General features: G+C 42.0%; 2 protein-coding genes across 2 annotated transcripts in view; one reads left to right on the forward strand and one right to left on the reverse strand.

Annotated features, from left to right (window-relative positions):
- Positions 1–12,082, reverse strand: LOC141981873 (leukocyte elastase inhibitor-like). Its single transcript, XM_074943503.1, has 5 exons — positions 12,014–12,082; positions 4,693–4,848; positions 3,381–3,548; positions 2,120–2,258; positions 1–59 (listed from the first exon to the last, which is right to left on the reverse strand). Exons 3-5 carry the CDS (start codon positions 3,525–3,527, stop codon positions 1–3), a joined length of 345 nt encoding a protein of 114 aa, XP_074799604.1. The 5' UTR covers positions 3,528–3,548; positions 4,693–4,848; positions 12,014–12,082.
- LOC141982673 (serpin B6-like) overlaps positions 11,919–21,174 on the forward strand; it is a 22,053-nt gene continuing 12,797 nt past the window's right edge. Inside the window, 3 exon segments of the mRNA XM_074944958.1 lie at positions 11,919–12,056; positions 17,077–17,212; positions 17,214–17,255. Coding sequence (XP_074801059.1) covers positions 17,087–17,212; positions 17,214–17,255 — 168 coding nt within the window. The 5' untranslated portion in view covers positions 11,919–12,056; positions 17,077–17,086.

Consider the following 21,174-nt stretch of genomic DNA (forward strand, 5'->3'; position numbering starts at 1 on the left):
TTATTTTTTATATTTTACACAGTTGTTTCTTGTACAGCACTTGCCCATTGGTATGTTACCTACAGGGGAAACAGAACATAAAAACATAAGAACAGCCATACTGGGTCAGACCAAAGGTCCATCTAGCCCATTGTCCTGTCTTCAGACAGTGGCCAATGCCAGGTGCCCCAGAGGAAATGAATAGAACAGGTAATCATCAAGTGATCCATCCTCTGTCGCCCGTTCCCAGCTTCTGGCAAACAGAGGCTAGGGACACCATTCCTGCCCATCCTGGCAAATAGCCACTGATGGACCTATCCTCCACGAATTTATCTAGTTCTTTTTTGAACCCTGTTATATTCTTGGCCTTCACAACATTCTCTGGCAAAGAGTTCCACAGGTTGACTGTGCGTTGTGTGAAGAAATACTGCCTTTTATGCTTTTAACCTGCTGCCTATTAATTTCATTTGGTGACCCCTAGTTCTTGTGTTATGAGAAGGAGTAAATAACACTTCCCTATTTACGTTCTCCACACCAGTTATGATTTTATAGACCTCTAGCATATCCCTCCTTAGTCGTCCCTTTTCCAAGCTGAAAAGTCCCAGTCTTATTAATCTCTCCTCATACAGAAGTCATTCCATACCCCTAATCATTTTTGTTACCCTTTTCTGAACCTTTTCCAATTCTGATATATCTTTTTTCCGATGGGGTAACCACATCTGCACGCAGTATTCAAGACGTGAGCGTACCGTGGATTTATATAGAGGCAATATGATATTTTCTGTCTTATTATCTATCCCTTTGTTAATGATTCCAATATTCGGTTAGCTTTTTTTTTTGATTGCCACTGCACACTGAGTGGATGTTTTCAGAGAACTATCCACAGTGACGCCAAGATCTCTTTCCTGAGTGGTAACAGATCATTTAGACCCCATCATTTTATATGTATAGTTGGGATTATGTTTTCCAATGTGCATTACTTTGCATTTATCAACATTGAATTTCATCTGCCATTTTGTTGCTCTGTAACCCAGTTTTGAGAGGTCCTTTTGTAGCTCTTTGCAGTCTGCCTGGGTCTTAACTATCTTTAGTAATTTTGTATCATCTGCAAATTTTGCCACCTCACTGTTTACCACGTTTTCCAGTACACTTGCAAGCAGTCTGCAAACAGGAAAAAATGCCATTAGAAATGTAAATATTACAAAACATTTACATTCAAATAGTTTTATTGCATTGCTGGCCATGCCTATGTTCACTCAGTATAATTCGTGAGACTGTGGGCCACATCCTCATTTGGTATAATTGGCCTAGCTCCATTGATTTCAGTGGGGGTGGTCCAATCTGCACCTACTGAAGATCTGGCCCTGCTTGTGTACTCTTTGTGTGCCTGCACAGGTAAGTGTTTTATTCCTGAGATGTATTTCTGTAGATCAAACTTGTTCTTCTGCTTTATAACATAAGAACATAAGAATGGCCCTACTGGGTCAGACCAAAGGTCCATCTAGCCCAGTATCCTGTCTACCAACAGTGGCCAGTGCAGGTTCCCCAGAGGGAATGAACAGAACAGGTAACCATCAAGTGATCCATCCCCTGTCACTCATTCCCAGCTTCTGGCAAACTGTATAGTTGTACAGTATTAAGAAAGAGTGCAATTTACAGTCATTTAGAAAGCAACCAGTGCATTTTTATTGTGCTTTAGAGAGTCGTAGCCCAATATTATTTGCACTATTTGTTGTTTCCCAAGCTACAAAGATTGGCCAATAATACAGGAAAGTGAAATAAAATTACCCAAGCTATTTAGACACTTGAGGCGTTGTCTTTATGGTACAGTCCTGCTGCTGCAAGATCTTGTTTAGCAACAGAAATCTGAGTTTTTATAGAGAGCAGAATCTGCCAAAGAAGAGGATGTTGTTAGTTTTATTGTGCCTGATGAAGAAGAGGAAAGGGTGACCTGCTGCAAACTGAATGGCAGAAATAAGACTTCGTGCTGGCATAGAAGCCGCACTGGCAGCTGCAGCCTCAGTGCCTTCTTCATTGATCTCCACAAAGCACTTGTGAAAAACATTTGTCAAAACCAGATCATTTTTCTCAATCATCCCTCTGAAATCAGCTCGGTTCTGACTGAAGGCATCTCACATACCTATGCTGCTCAAAGTAGATTTGAGGTCATAACTCTCTTCCATTTTGATCCTGGGCAGATACACGTCCACTTCAGTTTTCTCCATCATTTCTGAGCTGGTCCGTCTGGATAATGTCTCATATGTCAAGTCTCTTTCTAGCTACAGTTAGTTAAAAAAGAGAGAATCAAAAATTACACAGTGAAAATGAAACTTCCTTAACATTGATGTCCTTCACAATCCTGAATGGAGAAACTATAGAGATGGTTTATAAATATAGTGAAGATCACTGAAAAGCTTCTGGCTAGTTTACAGGTGTCTTCTCAACTGTAAAGCAGCATGTTTTCTTACGGCAGGTTCGTGCAGTAACTGGAAGATTTCAGTGTTTAAAGCCAGAAGGGATGATCATTATCATCTAATCTGACATCCTGCACATTGGAGGCCTCAGAATCATACCCACCCATTCCTGCAATAGGCCCATAACCTCTGGCTGAGTTACTGAAATCCTCAAATCTTGTTTTAAAGATTTCAAGTTACAGAGAATCCACCGTTTACTGTAGTTCAAACTAGCAAGTGACCCATGCCCCACGCTGCAGAGGAAGGTGAAACCCCCCTGGGTCTTTGCCATGCTGACCTGAAGGAAAATTCCTTCCCGACCCCACCTTGTGAATACCTTCAGTGTTGACTATTTGTAGCATAATAGCAGCAGAGTCCTGTTTTACATGATAGTAACCATATTGTATGTCTTTAGTCTTCGGCATTCTAGCATATCCACATGCAATGTATCAGAAAAGTATGTTTGTTAATTAATTACATATATACTTAGAATAACTTAGCTAACAAAGTGACTAAGTTATATTTATCCTTATTTAAAATATTTATCGTATGAAAATACATTCAAAGATGTAGATATTTGTTTAGTATGAAGTGTTCCCATCTATCCTGGCTTTTTGACAAGGGTTCCTGCAGTCTCTGGTTTTGCTTGGGCTGAAAGAACTGCCTTTCTTGCAGGATTTTGGGGCTTCTGCTTCTCGGACTGGATGACGGTAAGAAGTGCAAAAAAGTGTTGGGTCTATGAAAATCTTCTAATAGGTCAATAAAGGCTCAGGTTCTCTGAGTGTTAGACAAGGTTTGGGTCTATCCTTATTTTTTCCTGAGCCAGATCTTTTCACCTGTTCCTAATACAAGAATGTAGCATCACTTACCATCAGACAGCAGCCATATAAAACATCTAGGATATAAAAACAATTGAATTCCCCGTATTAATATGATTAATTTCTTTACCATTTCTAGGCCAGTGATATCATCGCTGATGTCATCTGGTAGCAGTATGAGCATGCTGAGGTCATTATTGACATACGGGAGCTCAACAATATGAGTGTGCACTGTTTGTATGTAGGTCCAATTAAATTTCCCTCTCTGGAACATCATCTGCACTGGCTTAGTTGTATTCTGCAACAAGGCAAAGGAGGACAAATGTCACTTTTAAAGGATCAGGTGAAAACAATATACCGTAGTTAAGAATGAACATTAAATTTTCTTGTACTTATAACTTATACTACTTATATATAGGTTATACACTTATATATACTACTTATAACTTACTACTTATAACTAGTTAGGGTTACTAAAAAATGAAACTTCATAGAATCAATTTATTTGTCACTATTTATGCAGATATTTCAACCTCTCTGCTTTGACACTGAGATTATGTCTACAAAGCAATTTAAGCCCAGGTCTGAGCCCAGGCTCAAGCCAACCCCACTTTGCGTCCACATGTCCACACGTGCGTCCTACAAATGTGCTATCCTAGAGCTAAGACCCAGGGTCCCAGGTTCCTGCAGGGCTGGAGGGCCCCAGCCAGTGTTAAGCTGAGACCTAGGGTCCGAGCCCTGTTGGTTTCTTCTGTGAGCAGGGCCCTGGCCTAATTCGGTCAGGTCCCAGAAGTCCTCTGGATGTAACCCAGAGTTCCCAGCAGCAGAGGAGCAGGCAGCCAAGGCAGCACCCAAAAGTGCCATTACTGCCTGGCTGAGCCCGTAACATCCATGCAGGGTTTCAGGCACTTAGCTCTGAAATTAATAACCAACCCACTAAAAATTACCTGCTTAAAAGTGCCAACCAGTTACATGGAGAAAAATCATCACCTTTCAATAAAGTGAAGCAGTTCATCTATCTGTGTAATGGGGAGAAAATTCATCTTTATGGTTGGTCTAGGACAACAAACCATACAAGAGCTAAATGCAAATATTTCAATTACATCTGCAAAAAGGTTTATTATCCTTTAAGATTTATTTCCCACTGACTCTTCGTAGATACTCATATCAAGATTACAGGTATTCTTTTAATTTGCTTTTCTGGACTGGACTGTATGTAAACATGAACAATCATAGATGAGTAAATGACTGATAATGTATATAACTAAAAATATTTTGCTTCTCTGAAGATATAGCTTTATGATCCTAGTAAACTGTGTAATAACATGAATTCTCTTTTCTATTTGGCAGTAGTTGGCCCATATATATTGCCAAATAATATGTAAGACTTCTCTCTCTCTCTTGCCTTGTAGGAATACTTACAATTGATCAAAAAATATTACCACATAGAGCCATGAGCTGTTGATTTCTTGGGAGCAGCAGCAGAAGTCAGAAGAGAGATCAATTCCAGTGTTGAATGCCAGACTGAAGGTGAGCTCAGGACTGTTCTTTTACCATTCACAGAGAGACATCATGTATTTTTCCACCCTATATTGTTTCTGAGGGGAGAGAAAAAACGTTGATTCATTCTATTCTGCATTTGAACTGAAACACAAAATGGCTGCTGCCCCACTGCCCCGGTTGGAGGCAGGCAGATAACTACATTTGAAAGTTCAGTAATACCAAATCCAAAATGACATCTCCTTTCAGTTATAACACTACTCGCACCACAGGGGAAAACAGTGATGACTACTGCTTTCCAGTTGCACAAATATTTATGATAACAATTTAACCTTTATGTGTTTGAAGGCAATAAGATACCAGAGTGTTGGGCCTCATACAAATACCTACATAGCAAAATGTGTTTCATTTTGATGGGATTCCATGCAGTATGTTCAGGGGGTTCATTTTCTGATCTATATAGTGTCATGAAACAGTCTGACAGAAAGGGTACACTCTGCTGAAATTACTCAGGGGGGGTTGTAGGCCTTTTCTCCTCCAAAAATAGAAAGGGGTGAAGATGTTTCAGCACCAGCTTGAGGTTCTGCAGCTACTGTGATAAACTCTGAGGCCTGGTCTACACTACAGAGTTAGGTAGATGGAAGCTGCCTTACATTGACCTGTTAATGTATGCATCTACACTACCGGGTCCTTTATGCCGACCTAAGTCGCCACTAATGTCGACTTCAGTCTTCTTTCTCTCTCCATGGGAGGAATGTAGATTAAGACTATCAATCGGGGTCATTACTAGCGAGAAGCAGCCTGAGTAGGACAAAGTCACTGAAGGATATCACAAAGTCCAACCCAATATGTTTGAGGATATTTCATCTCTTAAGACAGGAAGCTGCCTTACAAGTATGGTCTCAAATAGTACATTTTTCTTACATATATTCTCCAAAACTCAAATCTGGTATTTACTCCAAGCATAAAAGCTGCACAATGATATGACTGTCTCACTATTTCCTAAAGTTAAAATTCAGGTGCTATTGTCTGTCAACTCTGTTGATTAACTCACCAAGCTGGTGCTTGTCAGTGCCCTCTACTTCAAAGGAAACTGGGCAAAGAAATTTAAGGATGGATTTACAGAGGAACAACCTTTCAGAATGAACAAGGTATGTGACTAGGCCATGAAATTTCATATATGCTAGTGGGCTTGAACAGAAAGAAAAGCTGGAGAGAGACGTCAATCCCTCCATTTTCAAAAGCCTGCCAGTCTCTAAATCCTCACGGTGTCAGAGTTGTTTTAATTAAATCATAAGCATTCCCCTGCAGTATCTGCAATTTAAACACTGCCCTCAGTGCAACAAACAGAGGAACCGAAAATCTGTTCCTTACAATCTTAAATTAGATAAGTAAGGATAAATCTCTTGCTGTGAGATGGTACAACACAGCAAATAAGTGGGCCAAGCACTAAATTGTTGTTCCCCTCAGGGGGAAGAAAAAGATTTTTATTCTGTCATCCTCTTGTTAGTCTTCTCATAACAAAAGAATCCATTTGTTTAGATACTCCATAATGAACCCTGTTGCCAGCCATGGAACCTGAAGAGTCCCAGGTCCGAGGGCCAGATTATCAAGAGGTGCCTACCTAAGCAGGATAGGTGCTCGGGGTGTAGAACGTAGGCTAGAAGGAAAGTGAGCTGCAATCTGATTTTATTTCTAAACTTTATTGCCCAAGAAATACACGGTATGTCAACAATCCGGGCAAACTTTACAACAGAAAGTTCTGGAAACTGGTGGGGAGGAGGGGTAAACATAGGTGGTGAAATATATTGGATGGTAAGAGTGGAGGATAGAAGGAAGCACAGCCAGAAGGAAGCACAGCTGTTTTATATTTCTAAATGTGTTTATTGCCTAAAAAACAGATCCAGAACCCAGCTGACGAGGCAAGTAATTTCTTGTCTCTCACAGGAATCTGAGGTAATGTAATATTGGTATTAGACATATTTAGGTTTCTTTGAAACGTCTTCTGAAGTAGTTAAACCCCAGCCAACAGGGCAGATTAAATGATAACATCCATGTCATGCAGTAAAATAGGGACTGCACATTTTCATCATAAGTTTAGTTTAGATTTCAGTTTTTAGAAAACAGAGTACAAGTACTATATACTTGCAGGGTTTAAGAAAAGATGTTGATATGGGACAAGATTAATCAATCTATGCTTTACCATAAGTTTATCTGATCATTACCATTTGATGGCTCTGTGATTACACCTTCATATGGCCATTCCATATATTATGCATTGTCTTTTTAGTATAGGTTGTAAACCCTTGGGGAAGCACTGTACCTTTATATATTATACAGCATCTAGCACAACAGTGATGCCCAATAATAAACAGAGTATAATAATACATGGCTGAAGCCACCATGAATTTTACATGGCCTCACCATATGTCTAATTTAATTTCCATCTGATTCATAATGATGATCTGTTATTAAGCCAGCAATGCGGCTGTGTGGTTCTGATTTGGGTCTCAGTTACATTCAAATCGTCATTGAAAATCATAGATATAGCTTCCTTAGCAGGCTAAGTAGCAACCATCTTTGCTGACTAATTATAATAAATTTGAGGTTTTGACAATTAGGTCACTAGAAATCAATTTGTCTGTACATTTGTCTTAGATAGCTGTCTTCAAGTATATTTACTGTCTTTACAAACTCTGCTTGCAGGTGCTTCACTTTAAGGAAAGTACAGGAACTGGAGGACGCTGTTTGCAGGTGACAAGAACTTCTTGTGGGAGGCCAAAAAAAGTAAGATGGTATTCTTTAAGGTTGCTTAAGTGCAAAACACAATCATTCAAACCTTCAAAGGCAGGAAAGGCACCTTGATTCACACTCCTGAACAGCAACACAACGCACCACTGACTCTGCACCTCCCCAGGGTGCCCTTCCACCTCACACATGTACAGATGGACAACACACAGACAATTCCTCTAACCCACATTGCAATGCAAAACCTGAACTCTGACCTCACAGACTGGATAGCTACAGACATATCCTACAGGCATATGTGCAGTTGTGAAGGGTAGGATGTGTTGACATAAAGAGGGAAAGCGTGATGTGGAAGTTAAGGTGGGAGAGGGGTATGCGACAATATTTTGAGTATACGGAAGATTTGGAAAGTGCTTGTGGGAAGGTAGGAGAATGGCCAGGTGTATGTAGTGCTGGAGAGATGGGGTGGGTGGTGGTGACGATACCCCTAATTCCCCACCAAACCAGCAGGTGCATTCTGATGAGTCTGCCTTGGTTCATTAGACCAGAGAGGGGAGCTGCCTGTGGTGTGTTCTGCTCCTTGGACAGCTCTAAGACAAGCCCCTTTACTCTCATCATTTTGGGAGTGGTCAGGGATAGGGGTGGATGTTCTCCCTGAAGATATCTTAAAAATTCCTGTGCCAGCATTTCCTGTAGGTGTACCAGCTGTCATTCCTCAGCAGGGAATCCCTGGCTGCTGAACTAAGGATGGCTTGTTAGACAAGGTCTGCTGCTTTTTAAGAGAAACAGAGGCCTCTATGTCTCACCTTCTAAATCCCCTAACTTGCTCCCCTTATATAATCCCTCAGTAATGACGCCAAATCCCTCAGAGCATCAAATCTTCCTTGCACGCACATGTAGATGTTCTCTTAACATTAACAGGAGCTCTATATGTACATGAGAGGGGAACATTCCCATGTACGTTTAAAGAGAAAAAACAAGGAACTGCTCTACGGATGCAATCCTGCATGTATGGTCACCTCCCATTTAGATAAACGGGAGCGTACGTCAGTTAGCACCTTGCAGGATCAAACCCTATTTGCATGTAGCACATCCTATAATGATGGCAATAGCCATGGGTGGTAGCAATGTATGTGTTTCATGCCTTTATGATGAGTTTTTTTCATTTACTCATGATTTCCTTTCTGCTCTTTAATTGTCAAATCCCTCTCTTTCTTAACTCACTGTAGCTAGAGAGGGAATTGACCTATGATAATTTATCTAAGTGGACCAGCCCAGAAATGATGAAAATGACTGAAGTGGAGTTCTTTCTGCCCAGGATCAAGCTGGAAGAGAGCTATAACCTCAAGTCCACTTGGAGCAGTATGGGGCTGTGAGATGCTTTCAGTCAGAGCCAAGCTGACTTCACAGGGTTGTCTGAGAATAATAATCTTTTTTTGTCACAAGTTTTTCACAAGTCCTTTGTTGAGGTCAATGAAGAGGGCCCTGAGGCTCCAGCTACCAGTGCAGTAGTGAGAACATCTGTAAATTCTGTAAGATTTAAGGCAGATCATCCTTTCTTCTTCTTCATCAGGCACCACTAAACCAAAAGCATCATCTTCTTAGGCAGATTCTGCTCCCCCTAGAATGTTACTCTCTGCTACCAAATAGCATCATTTGTTCACCAAGCAACTGGGAAATACAAATTGAAGCCTGAAATTCAAAGCATAGGTCTAGTCTGCGCTTTTAGTTAGAGCCCTGAGCATGAGCTGCCTCTGTCAGGAGTAGCCCCAGAAGTAATTGTGCCTCCTCTGCTGCACTGAGGGGACAGTAATCTACTGCAGCCCATTACAGAGTGCAGCATACTACCCACTGCACTGAGCCTGCTCTCCTGGCTAGTGTTATGGGGGCCAGAGTCATGGCTCTGTAGCCTCTGTCCCTCCCCACCTACATCTTCATAGGACAGGAGAATGCACCTGGGCATTCAGGCCATGACCTCATCCCCATGCCTGCAGACAAGATGGGGACAGGTCTAAAGCAGTCATGCAGAATGATTTGGGGGCGGGGGGCTCTTAATCTCTCCTTCTGTCATCGCTTAATCGCTCCATGGCCACCTTAGACCCAGTCATAGAATCATAGGACTGGAAGGGACTTTGAGAGGTCATCTAGTCCAGTCCCCTGCACTCATGGCAGGACTAAGTATTATCTAGACCATTCCTGATGTCACAGTCAAGTGCTTAATAATTAGCTCTCTTATTCACAGGTGTTGCAGATCTGTATACAAAGGGTAATTGAAAACACAGTAAGTCCTGTTTGCAAATCCCAGGCAAAACAAGGCCAGTTAATGATATAATGATAGAGAGAGTCAGCATTAGCTCTGAAATTCATATTTGCCTTGAGCTGTATTTTTATACAGTTTTTCCCTCCCAAAATATATATTTTCTTTTTTCCTTTCAGAGTGTTAAAATAGAAATTTAACCCCATCACATACTGTCCACAACATTCCATTTGGAACTAGGTCATTCTGTCTACATGACAGATGCCGGACCATTTAGGAGTCAGTCTGCTGGACATACATTGTACATTTAAAAGCACTAAAAGGGTTAATAAATTAATAACAACACTGCTCACAGAAGTAGAGGAAAATTGACATTTGGCCAAATCCTTCTCTCACTGACTTCACTGTGAGTGTGATCCAGCTGACTGACATGTTATCACCATAGACTGTAACAAATTTGTAAGAGATCCTACTGTCTGATGTGTAATAAACTTGAAGGTATACAAAAACATCAACTATCTTTCATAAAATCCAAGGCAAAAGCATGTGAAATTCAGTCCTCACCAGAAACTCTCTAAACTAAACATTTATATTTAGTGAGACCATCCTTCCTCCCTAAGGGCCCATTTCAGTTTTTACTGATGTCAGAGGAAGGACTCTGGATGAGGCATTAAACATTCTGCCAGTGCTCTCTGACAATGTTGGCATAGAGTTAGTGAATTGGCCTAGCCTCCCCAGCCAGTGAACTTGTCATCTTTGTCCATTTCATGACCAGCTGCTGTTTCTAGAGGGCTATACAGGTGTGTCATGTTGCTCATACTAACGTTTGTTCCTGTGCCTGATCTTTTGAAAATGTTTGTAAATTAGATTGTCTAACAGGTCTGATGAGCACAACTGATATGAAAACTTTTGCCACCATGCCTCCTATCTGACTATAATGCGTATGGACATGTGATCTAAAACCTGCAGCATTCAAACAACAGTAATGTGTTGTTAATGTAATTACTAGTTGTAATTTGAACCCATTCCTAGATATCTGTTTCACCAATAAAGTAGAAAAAATAGGCTTTCATTTCAAGAATGCATTTTAGCAAAGATATTCCTGTTATTTACACAAATTCCAATGTGCTTTTAGCTGATATTTTACGCCAGGGATCGGCAACCTTTGGCACGCAGCCTGTCAGGGAAATCCGCTGGCAGGCTGGGACGGTTTGTTTACCTGAAGTGTCCACAGATTCGGCCGATTGCAGCTCCCACTGGCCGCAGTTTGCCGTTCCAGGCCAATGGGGGCTGTGGGAAGCAGCGTGGGCCAAGGGATGTGCTGGCCGCCGCTTCCCACAGCCCCCATTGGCCTGGAACGGCGAACCCAAGCCACTGGGAGCCACTGGGAGCTGTGATCCGCTGAACCTGTGGACGCTGCAGGTAAACAAACTGTCCCGGCCCGCCAGCAGATTTCCCTTACGGGCCATGTGCCAGAGGTTGCCGATCCCTGCTTTAAGCCATAACTCTAGTGTATGACTTGCACTTAAAGCAATAAAAAAACCACACGCTGAGATTATGTATCTACTATTGAAATGGGTGATTTAGCTGATTATAGACAGTGGGGTTTTGGAGGAGGAGGGGTTGTCACTTGTCTGATATGATATTCCAAGCACTTTTAATAGTTTCCTTGTTACCATTCCAAAATGATAGTCACTTAACTAGGGTTGATTATGCCCAGTGCTTAATTTGTAATGAAAGAGGTGCCAGGACTCAAGCAATTTTTTACATACATAACGGGGATGCAGCAAACCCAGAGGTGCCAGGGCTATGAACTGCCAAGCCTAGAGGTGCTGGGCTCAGCCCTGGCAAGACCTAGCACAAATTAAGCACTGATTACGCCCAGCTGAGACTTTTAGAAAGACCATTGTCTTTGTGTGCATCAGGTTGCACAATGGTGTTTAAAATCATGTTATTTGCAATGTTCGGGAACACACTTAGCAAACACATCTCCTTTTCCTAGTCTAGGCAGGGCCTTAGTGACTTGCTTCCATGAACCTGCCGGGAGCAGCGTGTATGAAATTTACCCCGAACAGAACAACTCAAACCCGCTGGTGCAGGAAATCAGCGACGGGCAGAGGCTGAAGGATTAAACGCCCCGTGGGGGGCTCCAGGCGCCTCCGGGGACAGGAGGGAGAGACGCCGGGGCTCAGCGGAGCTAACACAAGCCCGAGGCCACCTCCCCTTTGCCCAGCGCCACCGGAGCCGCTTCACTCGACCTGCGCTCAGCAGCGATCGACGCCGCCAGCCGCTCCCGCACCGGTACCGAAGCAGCCGCCCCTGGTTCCAGCCCCGGCCTGGCGCCCCCTGCCGCGGTGCCCGGGGGCCGCCCGCGTGTGGGGCGGGTGCTGCCGTGCTCGCTGCCTGGGGCGCGCTAGGAACCCGGAGCCAGGCGGCGGCGGCGGCAGGGCTGCGGGGCGGGGGCGGGGCCGGGGCTGCGACTTGTGTTTAGTTTCCAGCCTGGGGCTCGGGGTCGCTCGGGTCTGGCGGGCGGGCAGGAGACGCTGGGAGGCGGAGTCGGCCCTGGGCATCGGCCCCAGCAGCCGAGGGCGGGGGGGTCCCGCTGGTGTCCGGTGAGTTTGGTTTCTCTTGCAGTGACCGCTCCCGCTCCCGCTCGGGGCGCTGGGACAGCGTGTGCGGTGGGGGGTGAGAGCCAGGAACCGAACCGTGACCCCCGCGTGTGATGGAAGCCGCCGCAGCCGGGGGGTGCGGCACCCTGTGCTCCTGGTGGGATGGGCGGGAGCGAGGGGGCATCTCTGCCTGGGGGCGTATGGCGGGGACAGGGGAGGAGTCAGGCTCCTAGGAGACCAGACCCCGGAATCTTGACTCCACAACTCACAGTAGGCACCTGGGGGCCTTTCCCTGCCTTGAGAAGGTGGCTCGGCCTGTGGTTTCCTCCTCCCAGTAAGACCAGGTGGAGGAGGGGGGTTATTTAGCCTTATGGTGCCTCCTAACCCTGTGATTCTGTGCGCCTGGCGCTGGGTTTCTTAGTGCCAGCCAAGGACCCTTCCCTGGTTCCCTTGCCGGTGGGGTAGGACAGAGCTGGTGGGTGTGGTACACGCAGCACAGGATGCTGGCTTGTAGGTGTCACGTATGGAGTGGGTCCTCTGGAAAGATTTAAATATGGGGATTGAAGTTGCTTTGCAGACTAATTCAAGAAGGGTGTTTCATGCATGGGAGAAGTGCCAACAAGGTGAGACGATATTTGGTAGAAGAGGTTCTTTAATATAGCAGACAGAAACATGATGAGATCCTATAGCTGGAAGTTGAAGCTTGACAAAATCAAATGGAAAGTAAAGTGCAAATTTTGAACAGGGAGGATAATTAATCATTGGAATAATCTCCCTAAAGACCTGATGGCTTCTCAATCACTTCACATTTTTAAATTAAGATTGGCTGTATTTTCAAAAGAGATGCTGTAGTTCAACCACAGGTTATGGGGTTGATGTTGCCCTGATGAACATGTGTGAAGTATCTTCACATGCTCATAAGGAGAGTGAAGCTATTGGACTTATGCAGAGAGTCATGAGAGACCATCGTGATCCTTAAAATCTGAGTCCTATACAAATTTGATGTTTGCTAGCATTGGTAGAATGGAGGGAATGGGGCGGTTTGGGCACGGGATGTTGTTGGAATGAACAGACAAAGAAAGTAGACCAGTTATGCAGGGCCTTGAAGTCAAGAACAAGAAGCTTGAACGTAATGCAGTTTGGAAGGGGAGCAAGCCCTTTGATAAACAAATCCCTCACATCTCCTAGTTTCCCATTTCTACTCCATAACTTTTTGTTTCATTCAACTGGATTTATTGAATATGTATACGTTAAGTACAGTATTTAAACAGAGATGGACAACATGATACACACCGCTACCTGACACATGCCTCCGATGCACTGTGATGAACAATATGAAATGAAGTGCTCTGTTAGCACTATAGCCTCTTAATATCTCTGTGATAGTTTTTAAATGTAATATCAATTCTAGAAAAGGTAGCATTTATTCTCGCGTATATGCAGGCTAGCAGTTATCAAATACATTTGATTTTTCCCCTAATTTTGACTCTTTTCCCTCTTTCAGCTTCAGTAACTAGAGGAGAAATACACTGGAAATTTGCAAGACTATAAAGCCTGTGGCAGCTGTCAGGATTGCAGGATTGTTTCTTACTTGGACAGTATTGACCGTAGATCTAGAAATTTTTCTAAATTCCAAAAGAATTGTCTGTTGTGGCATGGAAACTCGCATTGTAATGCAGGGAGTTATCCTACACAACACAGAGCAAAGGGGAAATACGAGCAATACCCTTTTATGAGATCCCAGAAGTTTATTCCCTCTGACATGTAGCAGTCTGTACCAGCACACATACAGATTCCACTCTGTTTGGGAAACTAAAAAAGCAGCTCCATTATCATGGTCATGAAAGGAATCTGATTGGCTAGGTCTAATGGTGTGGACCCTGGTATACATAGACCTGTTAACCACAAAGAAATGCATTCCTCTAAGGGAGAGGGAGACGAGTGTTCTTTTCCTAATAGGATTATTGTAAAATGGAAAAAGGCTGATAATTGATTTACTTGGTAACATTGCCCTCAAACTGTGTTAAAGAGCTTTAATCCAGATGGTCAATTAACATTCTAAATCAAACGGAGTCAATGTATTCCTGCTATTTCCAAGGTAGTAGCACTATTTTTGGAACCAGGGTGAGTGTCCATTGGTATGCTGATTATCTGTTTTAGGGTTTTGATAAACTTCTGTCTTTGGTAATAAGACTGCGTGATTAAGACAGAGGGTTCCGATAAACTTCTGTCTTTGGTAATAAGATTGCGTGATTAAGACAGCTCGGTCTTGCAGTATTTGGTCAGAGGTGTTTAGGAGCTAGCAGATTTATATTTTGCTGTTCTATGTCTCCTAGTTTTGGGGTCAAGGAGGACAAAGAACAAGTGACAGTACTGAGTCTGGTTTTTTTTCTGTAACTTAATACATTTAATTTAAATCATCGTGCCATTTAATTTCAAGGTGTTTTAATAGTGCCAAAAAACTACATGATGCAAAAAACAAACAAACAAACTCTGCAGGAATTAAAACTCTAAAACATGTATGACATCTGCACAAGAGAAGTGCAAGTCTTTACCTGTGTATGTGGTGTAAAATTCTCTGTGGATTCTTTTTTTAAATTCAGTCTAAGCTTTACAGTACAGAAGTGTCTCATGTTCCAGAAGTACTTAGGGTAACCAAACATGGACTGAATCAGACTTCATGTTTCTGGTAACACTGCAACAGGAACTAATTTGTAATCTCTGGATGTCATGATGACCAACAGTAATTCCTTCCCTCCCCCCCCCCCTTTTTTTGTTTTTAGATTCAGTGGTACAATCGGATGGAGTCTGGGCTCTGGGACCCTCCCCTCTCACCGGGTCTCAGTGCCTAGGCTCCAGCCTAAGCTTGAATTTTACACTGCAGTTTTATAACCCTGCAGCCTGAGTCAGCTGACCCAGACTAGCCACATCTGTCCCTCAGGTCTTTGTTGCAGTGTAGACATAGCCTGTGTGTCTTGCCCAAGGCCACACAGGCAGTCTGTAGTAGAGCAGGGAGTTGATACTGGGTCTCCTGCGTCCCAAAATAGCACAGTAATCAGCAGTCCATCCTTCTACAATAATGATTTCTTTGCTACTGCGCTATGAGGGTGCACTTGAGAAATCCCCTAAATAGCTGAATATTTTTAGAATATTTTTATTAGAAAGTTGCCTTGACAGTTTTGTTGAGTCTCTGTAGTTTGTTCTCGCTCTTTATTGCCATATCAATAACCAAATAAATCCCCCACACCATTAATTTCAATTAGTATTGCCTGCTGGTCAGAGGTTCTGAAAATACAAAAGATATCAATCAGCTCTAATTGGGAGCTTTCCAGTAATTTCTTTATGCACAAGTATATTTACAATGAGCAACTACTGGGCGGCAATATGAAAATAAAGCCATTATGTTACGGAGATTAATAAAGAGACTGTAGTGTGGACTCCTTTTCATGGGCTATTGGACCGAGCTAACCAAATTCGCTTCATATAAGCTATAGAACGGTCAGCGCTGGTTTGTTTTATTATTAATATGTGTTCTTGGATGGGCACATATGTCTACTACACATCTTCATTAGACTTTCTTTAATCCTAAAGGTTCTGTCATGCTACAACGTGAATTAAGGGTAATACATTCTTGTCATGATTGCTGTCAGTCTCCCAACTGGTTGAATGAGAAACGCTGGAAGCGGAATCTCCAGTTGGTCACTGACAGACAGGAATAGATGGGCTGAGAGTGTAAAACAAAATCACTGCTGAACAATTGCCCTCTAATTGAGGTGTCAGGAGGAAACAGGAACGGAAGTAAGAAAGGGATGAAACGTTAAAGAGAGAAGGCTGCAATAAAGAGCTCTCGTATTACTTGCGTTTCCCTCACCCTCACAACCTCTCTCTCCTACTTCCTATTATATTTTCCTATTTCTCTTCCCATTTCTCTTCCCTATGTCTGCAGAAGTGGCACTCCACCCCCTAGAACATACAGTCACAGGATCCACTCTCCATAACTCTGCTGTGAAATAGAAGACAAACACTATCCTAGAAAGCAGCGGGAAGTAATATGGGGATTTACCACTAATGAGTGAATAAGGCAGGTGTTTATAGAACTTTACACCCAAAATCAGTTGACAAAGTTATCAACCCAGCTCATCCAGTGACTATTTTACACCAGAGAATCTAATATAAATTCAAATAACTATGTACTACAGGTTGGATTAAAGTACATTTGAGGCATTAAGGATTGCATAGCTGTGACTTAAACAACATACCTGCAATAATGACCATTACATATAAAACATATTATATGAAAATATTATATAAAATAAAATATGAAATATAAAACATTATATGAAATATAAATTGTATTCATGTGATTAGACAGTCTGCTAGATAGGTACTGAATTCCTGAAAAATAGTTTTTAATGCTATTGAAAATCAACATGAATCTTAGAGTATTGGAAAACTTTGCAATTTGGGTGAGTTTGTCCCACTTGCTATCTGAAGGCTCTTATATAAACTCAGATTTTGAGAGAGGGAACACATGATTGTTAAACTTATTTGACACTGTGCTAGATCCTGAGGTGATGTAAAACCGGTGTGGTTCCACTGACTTCAGTGGAGTTATGGTGCTTTATACCAGCTGAGAATCTGGCACATTAAATACTCCATTATATTTTAAATCTGTATCTTATATGATCTTTCCTTTGTGTTTTATCTTATAGGTTCTGAACCATGGATAACCTCAGTAAAGCAAACACCACCTTTGCACTCAACCTATTCAAAAAGCTGAGTGAAAATGCCAATACACAGAACTTATTCTTTTCTCCTTTGAGTATCTCCTCTGCTTTGTCCATGGTTTTTTTTGTGTGCAGAAGGTAACACTGCAGTCCAGATGGCAAAGGTATGTCTGGATAAACTTGAACCGCTTAACACAACTTTGTATTTCCAGTAGAGATAAGGAGGTTTTAGTACCGTTATACCAGGCACTGGTGAGACCTCACCTGGAATACTGTGTGCAGTTCTGGTCTCCTATGTTTAAGAAGGATGAATTCAAACTGGAATAGGTACAGAGAAGGGCTACTAGGATGATCTGAGGAATGGAAAACCTGTCTTATGAAAGGTTTCAGAGTAGCAGCCGTGTTAGTCTGTATTCGCAAAAAGAAAAGGAGTACTTGTGGCACCTTAGAGACTAACCAATTTATTTGAGCACAAGCTTTCGTGAGCTACAACTCACTTCATCGGATGCATTATGAAGTGAGCTGTAGCTCACGAAAGTTTATGCTCAGATAAATTGGTTAGTCTCTAAGGTGCCACAAGTACTCCTTTTCTTTCTGTCTTATGAAAGGAGACTCAAGGAGCTTGGCTTGTTTAGCCTAACTAAAAGAAGGTTGAGGGGAGATATGATTGCTCTCTATAAATATATCAGAGGGATAAATACCGGAGAGGGAGAGGAATTATTTAAGCTCAGTACCACTGTGGACAGAAGAACAAATGGATATAAACTGATCATTGGGAAGTTTAGACTTGAAATTAGATGAAGGTTTCTAACCATCAGAGGAGTGAACTTTTGGAATAGCCTTCCAAGGGAAGCACTGGGGGCAAAAGACCTATCTGACTTTAAGATTAAACTTGATAAGTTTATGGAGGAGATGGTATGATAGGATAACATGATTGTGGTAATTAATTGATCTTTAAATATTCATGGTAAATAGGCCCAATGGCCTGTGATGGGATGTTAGATGGGGTGGGATCTGAGTTACTACAGAAAATTCTTTCCTGGGTATCTGGCTGGTGAATCTTGCCCATATGCTCAGGGTTTAGCTAATCACCATATTTGGGGTTGGGAAGGAATTTTCCTCCAGGGCAGATTGGAAGAGGCCCTGGAGGTTTTTCGCCTTCCTCTGTAGCATGGGGCACGGGTCACTTGCTGGAGGATTCTCTGTTCCTTGAAGTCTTTAAACCAGGATTTGAGGACTTCATTAGCTCAGACATAGGTGAGAGGTTTTTTGCAGGAGTGGGTGGGTGAGATTCTGTGGCCTGCGTTGTGCAGGAGGTCGGACTAGATGATCATAATGGTCCCTTCTGACCTTAGTATCTATGAACCAGATATCTCTACTGAATGTTCTGTACCTATGGAAAACTCCCATTGTCATCCTTGTGAGCCTGAGAGTAGAATTTTGGTGGCACCATACAGCTGAGGTGTCTTGAAAAAGAGCTGTCTAGCTGCCTCAAGAGTTAGAAAAGAACTTCTTCAATTACATTCTCTGGGGTTAATATCAGATTATACTAATCCCCTAAATATGTCTTAAAAACATAGCCAGGAGCATTTTCTTAAAATCAGGCCCCCTGTAAGGTGTCAAGTTGGGCAACCAAAAAAACACAAGTCACTTTTGAAAATGTAGGCCTAGTTCATTAAACTGCTAATGCCAAATCCTGCTCCAATGAGCACTCAGAACCTCTAGAGAGAAAGAGGGCCTAGGGAAGAAGAGTTGGGTGCCAAGTATGGAGCCCTGAGGTCCCACTGAAAGCTCAAGCAAAGACCTATGAGGAGAACCAGGAGACAGAGTTACAAATGCAAAGGCAGAACAAGATTTAGAAAAAGAAGGTGATCAATAGTGGCAAAATTGGCAGGAGTCAGGGAAGATGAGCATGGAGTTGAGGCCCTGAGATCTGTCTGAAAAGAAGGACTTCTGTGTTGCAGCTACATACCCTTTTAGGTTCTCTTAGCTTGTAGGTTTTTAGTGTAGTATGAAAGGTGTCCTGAGGTGAGAATTACAAATTTCAAAACTAAATTTATAGCTGTGTATTTAGAGCCTTATACAATATTGGGTTTAGGGGAGGGGAAGAGTTTGCCTAAACTTGCAGCTTCAACAGTAAAATAGGGTGAAGTTGAAACTGATTCCCTATAATATGTAAGGACTTTTAGAATTGGCCTTGTAACTGCCTGTGGGAGCCAGCTGAGGTCACTCAATTAGGGTGAACTGCAATCAGAACTGGGCAGACAAACCCCAAAAGCTGGTGGATAGTCCAATACTTAGATTTACCAAGCCAGCACAAAACAGCTTCTATATTACCTCACTGGTTACTCAGAAGTCCAAATAATGCAGTTCCTTTAAAGTACCCAGTCTCAGGCCTCCATCCAGACTCACATGTCAGATATGATGATGATTACTGAAAATCTTATCTCATCATATAAAATAAAAGGTTCTTCCAATCCCAAAGGGTCAGGCACACATCAAGGTCCAATTATAATTTAGATCTTACCCAAAATACATGCTTATAGTCAATTCTTAACTAAACTAAAATTTATTAAAAACAAAAAGAGTTAGTGTTGGATAAAAGATCAATATACATACATACAGACTTGAATTCCATTCCTGAGGTTCAGATACATAGCAGAGATGAGTTTGTAGTTGTTGCCAAAAGTCCTTTTAGAAATAGTCCATAGGTTATAGTCCAATGTCCATATTCGGGGTGACTCCAGTCACTGACTGGGGATCTCAGTTCTTATGGCTTAGGGTTTCCCCTTCTTGAAACCCAAAGCCGATCTGAGATGAAGGAGGATTGTGTCCCAGGGTTTTTATACATTTCCAGCAGCCTTTTGGCCTGAGAGAATAAGCTTAATTTTCTGTCTCCCAAACATCATGGCAATTAACATAGTGTAATTTATCCATTAAACAGTTCATATATAGTTTATCACAACCTTCAAAGAGACATATAGACAATAATACTATTTCACTCAAGTGTTTTCTAACTGTTAAATTTCCTTTTTTGATCTTTGGATCAAAGCTATAGCAATAGACAAGACTTGTTTGCTTACATCACAAGACCTGAGCACACACCTACCTTTCTATCTCTAACAATGCAAGCCTGCATTGTTAGAGCTCTGTTCATTTACATATCTTCCTAACAAATCTTTAAAGTTCGGCCATGGGTCAGGTCAGTCTGTGAGTTAATTAACTCTTTCTGGCCCTATGTCATCTTTCAATGAGATATTCTATTACACTCATAACGTCACAGGCCTATATATGTCTTTTGTTTAGAATGATTAACTACCATACTAGGAGACGTTGCTAAAAATTACATGCACTAGTGCGTGCAAACATTCTCTTGTTCTGTGTAAGTAAATCTCTTGCTCAATATATCAACCAGTACAACAGCTCTGCAATTGTTATGGTATTCATATCATGGCATTTTTTTTAGTAGTTATTACTTTTAAGCAAATTCAACATTTGGGAGGTAGTATTTTAAAAAAAAAATCAATCTTAATCAGTGTGTCACCTGAACTCAAACTGAGGATTAATTTTAAGCTTTAGTACTAATTATGTTTAAATAAACATTGAGACAAATTCTGCAGTTACATTGGTGTAAAACTGGAGTAACTATTAGACTTCAATGGAATTGTGTCAGATTTACACCTATGTAAATGGAAACAGAATATGGCCTGATCTTGATTTTAAAACCTTTGACCTACGAGACCGGATATCAGTGAATTTAGCCCAGAGACTTACCTTGGATGTCCCACAGAGTTATCCCAGACTGCATTCAGTTGAATTGGGCCTATTGTGTCCTATGGGGACACTTCCTTCAATGAACCGCCTGTCTCCCCTGTTGGCCGTTGTGGCCCTTTGGGAAGCCTCTGAGGTCTTGGGCTATTTTTGTCACTTTTGACATTTGCCTGCCCACATACAGTAAAGCACTGTAGAGCTAAAGTTTTCCCTTAGAAAGGGCTTTTCAGGGTGTCTTACTGCAGTACAATGTTTCATACTAGAAGAGTCATTCTTGATCTCTAGTAAATAAAGCTTGCTTGTACTAAAGCA

Source organism: Natator depressus, chromosome 2 (genome assembly GCF_965152275.1).
Source record: "Natator depressus isolate rNatDep1 chromosome 2, rNatDep2.hap1, whole genome shotgun sequence".
NCBI lineage: Eukaryota > Metazoa > Chordata > Testudines > Cheloniidae > Natator > Natator depressus.

What these genes read in the sequence shown, in the direction of transcription:
- LOC141981873 (XM_074943503.1), bottom strand. Translation starts at nt 3,527, where the DNA reads ATGATGTTCCAGAGAGGGAAATTTAATTGGACCTACATACAAACAGTG. An exon ending in ATATCACTGGCCTAGAAATG is followed by an intron (nt 2,259 to 3,380) that starts GTAAAGAAATTA and finishes AACTAACTGTAG; the next exon opens with CTAGAAAGAGACTTGACATA. An exon ending in ATCTACTTTGAGCAGCATAG is followed by an intron (nt 60 to 2,119) that starts GTATGTGAGATG and finishes TTTCCCCTGTAG; the next exon opens with GTAACATACCAATGGGCAAG.